The following is a 10355-nucleotide window of genomic DNA, read 5'->3' on the forward strand; positions in this document are numbered from 1 at the left end:
CTTTTCTTCTTCTTTTTTCAATTATTATTTAAATGTTTGCAGAATGCATTATTTCCAGCTTTTTAATTAAACGTCTGGTAATATAGTATCGGGTCAGTTTGCTTTACTTTTTCGCTGCATACAAGTACACTATGCCAAAAGTCTTCAAAACATAAGAATAATCTCCACCATGTGCAACCCAATGAACGAACAGCCACTCCAATCTCAAAAATCCAATCATGGTTGACATCAAATTTGTGCAGTAAGATGATCAGTTATCTCGAGAGTTTAAATTCATGAAAACAACATCATTATTATATTTAAATTTCAACATCCTTATTATGTGCAAACTAGAAGATTGGTTAATGATTTTGTGTGCAATATCAATATGCCGATGGAAAAAATTGACTGCATTTCTCAAAATAATAATGTTGCTTCTTCACCAGCAGACACAGCCTGTCTGCAAAACTAAATTGAAGGGGGAAACTACCAAGTCCCGGTAATGGGAAATTTTCGGTTATTTGATAGCCTTATTTTTATTTGCATCTCACATTCTACATTTGATGGAAATCTTGGAAAGGCAGGCTCCCAACCCATGGATTTACTGCTTCATCAAGTTTCTGATAACATATGGAAGTATACCACCATTATTGAAGTAGGCCAATTCAACCTGCAGTTTCAATCACAAGGCTCAGTTTTAGTATTATAAAGTCCCAAAAAAAAACAAAAAACGTATAGCATATAAACTTTTTAAACTGTTCTCACTATGCTTACATGCAGTGGCGTTTGATGCAAGGAATACATCAGTTCAAGGGAATCACATCACATCCCAAGCATTAATTTGCTTGGAGTACAAGATAAATATGTACACTTTCCATCAGTAAGTTGCCAGGCATAAAGATACAAGGTATGTTATTTGGATTTCGATGTGCATTGCATGATTATGTGTCCTAAACAACTATGCTTTTAAAAAAAAAAAAAAGTTTATCTATATATTTGGAAGGTCTTTGAAAGATCATATTCTGATATTCATATCTGAATGTATTGGACATGGATTTTGGATGGAAACTTCAAGAAAATAAAGAGTTGAAGCAACACAGCAAGATTGGAAATAAGTAAACTTTGATTTCTGTAGATAAACATGTCATGTAAGGACTAAGGAATTACCTTACTCGGACTTAAGGACAAGTATTAAATAGGTTGTTTCTTAGATGAACATATTTAACTTTTAATTTTTTTATATATTAAAATATCTTATTTTCATATTCATGTCTGAATATTTGTCAAAACAGATGCTTAAAGAAAAAAAAAAAAAAAGAGAGTAACGTATATTTCAGACAAGGAAGAATGTTGAAATGTCCAGGCAGTGATAATCAGACAATAGCAGATTATAAAAGACATGTATGATGGATTACGTTTGTCATAACAAATTATTGTGAAACCATTTATTACCTCAGTGTCGAAGCGGACAGTGCAGGTGAAAGACTTCCCATTGTCAGTTGTGACAGTCACATCTTGGCCGGGTCGTATTTCATCTATTTTGCGTGGGAGATCAATGGTGTAACGCTCGTGACCTGTTAAACCTAGTGTGTCCGCGTCCTCACCAGACTTGAAACAAAGTGGAATGATTCCCATTCCTACCAAATTACTGCGATGGATTCTCTCAAAACTTTTTGCAATTACCGCTTTTACTCCCTGTTCATACAAAACATTAACACGTTACTTGAATTCGGGACTATTATCAGATATAGATAAATGCCTTATACAAGAATGTTCAGCTTTTCGTTTCGTAGATAACATCCCATACTTATATCGAAATATGTGCTGGACATGAATACTTCATGAAAACTAAAAAGTCAGAGTAACATGGTTACTAGAGAGAAAAGGACAAGCACAAAAGTAAAGACCAATAAGAATTTCCTCATTGTGGCGAAATCAGGACTTACCAATAGCATTGGGCCTTTGGCAGCCCAATCTCGGGAGCTACCACTTCCATACTCAGCTCCAGCCAAAACAATGGTGTCGTGTCCTGCATCTTTATACCTCTGCAATTACATGCCAATCAAAACCAAAAATTTGATTGTAAAACTAACAAGAATGGACTAGTTTCTCTCTAATGAAAAACGGAAAATGATATGTAGTTGTTTCTATTGAAAAACAAATCGGTTTTATGTTAAATTGTGGTATACATTTAACATTGAAGAACTTACCATTGCTGCATCAAATACATATAGTTTCTCTCCTGTGGGGACATGTATTGTCTTAGGTCCAACTTCCCCATTCAACAGCTTATTCACAAGGCGAATGTTAGCAAAAGTTCCCCGAGCCATCACTTCATCGTTACCACGACGACTTCCATATGAATTGAAGTCCTTGCGCTCCACCCCACGGTTAAGTAAGAATTTTGCAGCAGGACTGTCCTTATGGATACTTCCTGCTGGCGAAATGTGATCTGTTGTGATGCTGTCACCAAAGTTCAGTAAGCAGTAGGCATCCTTTACACCATGGGCACCAGGTGGCTCCATAGTCATGTTCTTGAAGTATGGAGGCTCATGAATGTAAGTCGAGTGGGGGTCCCATGAGTACATAGTGGAAGAAGGCACTGATAGCTGATTCCACATGGGATTTCCCTTTGTAATAGCCTCATAAGTACTTTTGAACATATTCGGCAAGACACTGGATTGAACAGCCTAAACAGCAGAGAAGCCCTAGTATATTAATTTCATTCTTATATGCATGGAAGTTGACATTTTATGCAAATTTTAGGGCGTAAACCTCTGCAACTTCTTCAGTAGATGGCCAGATATCCTTAAAATATACACTCTTACCATCCTTCCCTGTTCCGATTGGCTCCTTATCGAAGTTAATATCAACCTGGATCATCACATTTTGAGTTGTCATCAGATTATTTGGATCATATAAAGAGAATATTAATCTTGATAAATATTTTACAAATAAAGACATCACTAATACTTATTAGATATTAAGTACCGTGCCAGCGAGGGCATAAGCAACCACTAGAGGAGGTGAAGCAAGGTAGTTGGCCCTTGTTAAGGCATGAACACGACCCTCAAAATTCCGGTTCCCAGAAAGCACAGCAGCTGCTATAATGTCTGTATACCATTAAAATTAACTTCAATTAGTAAGTGGAAAAATGATCATTAAATTTGGAAAAGGAATACCGCTTAACACATTAGAACTAACACAATAGTTCAGTATTTACGAGCTTATGTTATCCAAGTTAAATTTTATAATGGTACCATTTTCTGAAATAGCAGAGGCAACTGATTCATCTAAGTCTCCTGAATTTCCAATACATGTTGTGCAGCCATATCCAACAATATGAAATCCCTGCTTATTCAGATATTCTTGCAGCCCACTGGAACAAATCCAGAATTAGTTACCAATTATCTCATAATTATGTAGAAATATTCTACAAATGTTATCACTCTAAGTCAAGTTTAAATACATCTGGAAACTAAGGAATACCTCTGAAGTAAATATTTTGTAACAACTCCTGAACCTGGTGCAAGGCTTGTCTTTATCCAAGGTTTGACCTGAAGAATAATTATGTAAGGAAATTTTTATGCACATTTATATTAGCATTCGTGTAGTTCTACTGAAGAGGAAGAAAAAGAGAGAAAGGGAGGGGGGGGGGGAGGAAGTAGAACTGGAACTGTAAGGGAGAAAATAAACGAGAGCAGGAGAGATCGATGAGAAGGAAAGAGTAGCAAAAACATATAAACAAAAATTTGGCATACCTGTAAACCAAGTTCACAAGCCTTCTTTGCAACAAGACCTGCCCCAAGCATGACACTAGGGTTTGATGTATTGGTGCAGCTTGTAATTGCAGCAATCACCACACTACCATGTTTAAGCTCTGCTGGCTGCCCGTGGAATGAAAATTTTGCTACTTTGCCCTGTGCCTCTTTTGGCACGGCAAAGCCCTACAACATGGTAAGACGTTCATCAGAGTGTTCAAACGTTTTAACCGAAGGTCATACTGTTAAATTTACATATGAAAGCAGAGTTCGGATTAAACTTGGATTATTTCACGTCCTTTCCTACCTAATCTTTTTTTTTTTTCCCCTTATTTTTCTACCGAGTGGTTCACATTCTAATTGCTATAGTCACCAGATTTCTAGAAAAGCGGACTATAAAGTTCCAGAAGATAAGAGAGGCAAAAGTTCTAGAAAGAATGAAAAAAGAAAGAGAGAATTCAGCCATGTGAAGAATCAAGGTGGACATCTTGTTCTATGTCAGATTCGTGATAGAAGTTTGAGACCAATTACTAAGTTAGTCACATAAGGAAATTATCTTATATGGAAAGTTATATAAAAAACGCATCAATCAAAGATACTTAGTTTTCCTGATCATCATAGTTTATATCAACTTGTTACGTGCTTTGTTCAACTAACCCAGGGGAAGTTAGAGAAACAAACTATCAAGCAATACACAATAATTAATTTTGTAAGTAAAACAAGAAAATGTGCTCTAATCAAGACATAGATGATGAAAACTTGGATATGCACCCAGATCAAGAGTCACCTTGAAACCAACTTTATTATTAAGACACGAATTCCAATCAGCCTTCATTTCTCTCAAAGGAACTCGATCATGAGGTCTGAAAAGATTAGAAGTAACTACCTCAAATTAGTACAACACATCAAATACCAAAGAAAAACAAAGTAGCTAATGCTCTGAACCTGAACGAAACAAATGAGAAACACTGGCACAGAAGGCAAACCTCTTAGGTCCCGAAATACAGGGTTCAACTTCCGCAAGGTTTAGTTCAAGATATGAAGAGTAAACTCTTTCTTGTTGGGGCTGAAGTTGGGAGAAAAAAAGAAAGAGAGAGAAAATAGTAGAAAGGAAGAGATTAGTTATATCCAAATACTAGTAGAAAAACTGGAAGCTGACAATCTTAAACAAGAAAAATTGAAGAAGAAGAAAAGTTCTTGCCTCGTCATAGTCAACAAACATATTATTTGCACGGAGATATGATTCTATCATTGCCACCTGAATTTAAGGAAAAGGAAGTCAGCTAGTGCTTCAAATTAATAAATGCAGATCAAGCCAGTAATATTATGTAGTAGAAGACTCACTGTTTCATCACTTCTGCCAGTCAATTTGAGATATTGCAGAGTGACGTGATCAACGGGGAAGAATCCCATGGTTGCACCGTACTCAGGAGACATATTAGCAATGGTAGCTCTGTCAGCCAATGATAGTTCACCCATACCATCCCCTACAAAATTGTACAAAATAGAGAAGTAAAACCTTATATAAAGAATTCGAGAGCCACACAAGCAAGGAAAGATAACTTCAGATTAGCCCCATGAGAAGTAATCACCATAAAACTCAACAAATTTGCCAACAACACCATGTTTCCTCAGCATTTGTGTCACAGTCAGAACCAAGTCAGTAGCTGTCACACCATTTCTTAGTTTTCCAGATAACTGGAATCCAACAACACCAGGCAAAACCATGCTCATCGGCTGTTAATTTCAAAATAGACTAATCAGAAAAAATGCAAATGATAGAGATTTATATTCAAGCAAATGAATAAGCACAAGAACAGCCTTTTTGAAAGAAAAAAAATAAAAAGTTGGATATGTACAAGCATTCATAAAATGCAAATTGAAAGAAGCTAAAAAGAAGCCACTAAATAAAGGCTACAAAAAAGTAATCGAGACAAAGATCACATGCAGAAACAATCAAATTAATGAGGCAACTTGAGTTCAAAGAGACTTCACAACCCTGCAGTGAAAGTTTAGATTCACCTTTTAACCATTCATTTTAGCACTTCATACCGAAACATTAATTTGTTGCCTTACTAAGCAAAAAGGAATCATGTTCTGCTTACAATTGAGGTGCAGACTTTAACTAGCAACGATCATCAACAGCTTTTTTCCAAGGGTAAAAATATTGGTGGCCTATGGCATTACCTACCTGACCAAGCATGGCGGCCTCAGCTTCAATACCTCCCACTCCCCAGCCAGCTACTCCTAGCCCATCTATCATGGTTGTATGAGAATCAGTTCCAACCACACTATCAGGATAGAGAATGCCATCGGTGTTGAACACGAGCCGACCAAGATATTCAAGATTAACCTGAAATGTTACAGTGTCAGCTCACTTGGCCACCATATTCAGATGATTTAATGTCCACAGAAAATTCAACATAAAGAAAATTGTAAGCTTCTTTGTTTATGACTTATATGCATGCAATAAATGAGGATATGTTCACCATTATGTCAAAAGCATTTATTGCATATTGTACACTAATTATCAAATTAACAAACCATACCTGATGCACGATACCAGAACCAGGAGGAACAACAAGCATGTTACGGAAGGCAGAAGATCCCCATTTAAGGAATGAAAATCTTTCCTTGTTTCGCTGAAACTCAAGCTCCATATTTGCTTGCACAGCATTTTCTGATCTTGTTACATCAACTTGAACTGAATGATCGATAACAAGATCTACAGGAACCTGAATACTAGATATTTTCAGCAAAACATAATAAAGATAGAGTAGACATACAAACTATTACAAAATTCCCAGGCATGTTGTAATTGAACATTGGGCATTTAAAACTACATATCATTGAACTGATATCAGTTAGAAATTTCTACATAACGGCCTATAGATGATATACACAGCAATAAGAATCAAAAAGGAAAAACAAGATGTCTCGTATTAATAAGCTTATGTTTCCCGAAGTCAAAGGGGAATGTCAAATACGGGTGCATTTGACATGGGTAGGCTCAATTTTTTCTATATATTTTCATATATTCGGAGGATTATACTGCTCGATTATGTGTCAGACACAGGAGCCGATAGGGGTACTATAGGGAAAATGAAAAATCTAAATAGAATAGCTAAGAACATGATAAAAAGCAGTAGGAAATGCTTGCACACTAACTAGAAATTTGATATGTAAAAGTTTTCTCAATATTGACACCCTTAATACCTTATTAAGCCAAAAATATGTAAAGATTGCAACCTTAACCTATATAACCTAGAAATTGCTCATCCCTCACAAAATAGAAAATGGTAGACCGAATTTTCAGCACTCTTTGAGTAAACATTCATGCAAATGATATAAACAAACACACCAGAGGATTAATCTTGCTTGTATCACTGCCAAGCTTGTGCATAGCATCACGCATACAAGCAAGGTCGACCACGGCTGGCACTCCGGTAAAATCCTGGCAACAAAGCAGAATGGATAAGAGATATAACAAACATTATTTATTTCTTTTAATGAAATAAGTATATGCATATATATATATATATATAAATAGGTTAAACAAATACCTGTAAGAGAACACGAGCAGGCTTGAAGGGGATCTCGACTTGCCTTGGTGCAGTATTTTCCCAATCAATTATTTTCTCAACATCTTCCTTCTTTACTTGGAAGTTATCACAATTACGAATTGCAGATTCAAGCAAGATTCGGATAGAGTAAGGCAGTTTATCTATTATATGTACAACAGAAACAAGGAACACATATGATCAGTCACACAACTAACCGAAACTGCTAGACTGGACACAGGCATGAATTAGTATATCAGTCATCAAGTGAATCAATATTATATGTATAAGCTGTACGAGAAAATTTACCAATCCTTGGGTCGTTGAGCGCAGGCAAGCTATAGAACTTTCCAAACTCACCGCCACCAGGCTTGGGAAGACTTGTCAAAACTGCCTTAAACGGATGTTCAGCGGCTGGAAATAATAAAAAAAGTTAATTAAATAAACACTCTCAGCTGATCAATTTTCAACTTAATTATCAGTTTTAAGATACTTCATAAGATTAAAATCTGGTAAAAATGATGCTAGATAAATATCCTTTAACAATCGTTATGCTGATACAAATTGTCCTTTTGATCCTTAAAGTATGAGTGATAATTTAATTATTATTCGGCTAAAAAACTATTCAATTTTTTTAAAATTTGAGACTTCTCATTATTGGAACTTAGGAGGTTGACAGAGACCTTAACTAATCGAGTTAAATTAATAAATCATATAATAAGCAGTTCAATGGAAGCTAAATATGGGATTCAAAAATCAAGCAAAAGAAACAAACTCCGAAACTCTGGGAGAGTAGTACCCATGGTAGCAAACTTCCTCTGTAACTGTTCAATGATGGGGTTAAATGCTCTGATCTCAGAACGGAGGTTAAGAGGAGATCTCCAATCGAGACGGGGGCTCCACCGCGGAACAGAGCAGTGGAAGGAGCGAACGGCGGTTGAGGTAAGAGATCGTCGGTGGTGGTTGATAACAGAAAGAGAGGCCTGATTGGTGGAAGTGAGATTCCGAAAGGAAGAACGAAAGAAGAGAGTTGGAGAGTAAGCGGAAGCAGCTCTTAAGAGAGATGAAGAAGGTGAAGATGAGGCCGTTATATACATGACGTCGAAAGATCAATATCACAAGGTTTAACGGGCACGAATTCACATAAAAATGGCAGTAATCAGGAGCAGAAGATAAGGAGATGATTCAATGAATGTAAGGAACCAAACAGAAATTCATGGCCGTTTCTGGCTTTATATCGTTAAAACATGAATCAATGAGAAAGGTAACAGCGTGTGGAGAGAGAGAATGAGGAAAGAGTCAACATGTAAAATCGAGCCGAGCCGAGGTGACGGTGTTCAAATCCAAATTTGGGGCTCAAAAAGCGATTTCTAATTAAAATTTTATTTCTGCATGGAAAAATAAGTTTGACCTTTTTTTTTTTTTAAGCTCTCAAATTTGAGTAATTCAAAACTCTTTACAATTAAAAAGGCTTTATGTATGAGCATATTTAGAATATCTCAATTTTATTATAATTAAGGAAATATATTATTTATTTTTGTTTATAATTATAATTTTTTTATATAATGATGATGGCTAATTTTGGGATAAATGAACATTATTTATTATTTATATAAACTTTTACAAATATATTTGATGCATAAATACAATTATAATTTTAAAAGTAATTATGAAACATATTCGAATAAAGGGACGGACCTTGAGCTGCGTGCCCACTTTCTAGAACTGATCTGGCCAGTTCAGATGCAAGTTCCTCCTGAATTTCTGGTCAAGAATTAATCAGCTGCAGTAATGTTTAGGAACGGTTAGCACCAACAAATTTGATTGTACCAATCATACAACAATACCAAACAATGCGATGATCTGATGGTTGTCCATCTAGTTACTGTAGGGCGGACGTATATGCAAGTGGAGCCAATGTTTGAGAATTATTGAACTTTCAAATCAACGTTTACGATTCGCCATTAAGGACATTTGGCTTCTTTATTAAAAAGGAAAATCTGGTCGTGTAAATGGACCTTTTAGGTTGGGAGGGACCAATCGCAGTGGACAATTCTTGTTTTCTCCCTTTCCCACTGCAGCTGTTTATCTTTTTCAAATTTACAGGCTTAATTCACAATTTCACTTCTAAAATATATTTATTTTTTAATTTAATATTTAAATTTTTTATTCAAATTGATACTTTAAATGTACTTACTTCTCAGTTTAGTACTTAATATATTTTTAGTCAAATTTTTTATAGACGTTAAAAAAATTTATAGCCAATCACAAAACATCATATAGGCGTCTTTATGTAAAAAATAAATATTTACTTTTATTAAATGCAACTGCAAAATAGAAAAATATATATAAAAATACAGAATAAATATAAAATATAGAAAAATATATAAATTTATAGAATATAAAATAAAATTTACAAAAGATACAATAATTAAAGAGAAATTACTTGAAATTAATAATATTATTACAAACAATGTAATCCTAATTGCCACGTGTCATTTTCTTCATTGGTCAAAACATGCCACGTGGTACTTTTCCATTGGTCGGGATTGCCTAATAGATTTTGTTTAATGTCCGTTACAAAATTGACCAAAATAGAAAAAATTGATATTTTAAATATCAATTTTAGACAAAAAAGAAAATTAAGTACTGAAAAGGAGAAAATGAATATACTTCAAAGGTTAAATTGTGAATTAAGCCTAAAATTATAAAGTATTTTTATATAATTTTAAGAATAATTTAAAGTAGTTTTGTACTTTTATATATATATATATATATATATATATATATACTGGCGGCCAAGGTTAAATCAAATTATGAAAAAATTTATCAAAATAATATTAAAAAACAATTTAGGAAATGAAATGATTCTAAATTACATACGATAATGGTATGCTTTTACAATAAATCGCACCAAGGAGGACACCCTCCAAATCCAAGCCCTTACAATTCACGTGGGCGAGGAGGAAATCTTAGATAAATTAGAGATATTTGTTATTTAGGTCCCTCAATTTTAAACTTTATTTTAATTCCAAAGTTACTTTGTAGTTTTAAT

At 34.7% G+C, this 10355-nt stretch overlaps 1 protein-coding gene across 2 annotated transcripts; it reads right to left on the reverse strand.

The window, feature by feature from the left end:
• Positions 1-272: 272 nt before the first annotated feature.
• On the reverse strand, positions 273-9134 carry LOC108479334 (aconitate hydratase, cytoplasmic-like). Of its 2 annotated transcripts, none has more exons than XM_053023626.1 (20): positions 8999-9134; positions 7610-7714; positions 7304-7464; positions 7102-7194; positions 6290-6475; positions 5932-6093; positions 5333-5477; positions 5085-5227; positions 4942-4998; positions 4727-4806; positions 4528-4603; positions 3741-3926; positions 3469-3536; positions 3240-3358; positions 2971-3092; positions 2755-2853; positions 2190-2669; positions 1926-2024; positions 1432-1674; positions 273-649 (listed from the first exon to the last, which is right to left on the reverse strand). In XM_053023626.1, the coding sequence occupies exons 4-20, from the start codon at positions 7153-7155 to the stop codon at positions 581-583; spliced, it is 2388 nt and encodes a 795-aa protein (XP_052879586.1). In that variant the 5' UTR covers positions 7156-7194; positions 7304-7464; positions 7610-7714; positions 8999-9134; the 3' UTR covers positions 273-580. The 2 variants fall into 2 exon arrangements, with proteins under 2 accessions (XP_052879586.1, XP_017637362.1); XM_017781873.2 differs by lacking the exon at positions 8999-9134 and adding an exon at positions 8100-8894.
• Positions 9135-10355: the final 1221 nt, after the last annotated feature.

This window comes from Gossypium arboreum, chromosome 12 (assembly GCF_025698485.1).
Source record: "Gossypium arboreum isolate Shixiya-1 chromosome 12, ASM2569848v2, whole genome shotgun sequence".
Taxonomy (NCBI): domain Eukaryota; kingdom Viridiplantae; phylum Streptophyta; class Magnoliopsida; order Malvales; family Malvaceae; genus Gossypium; species Gossypium arboreum.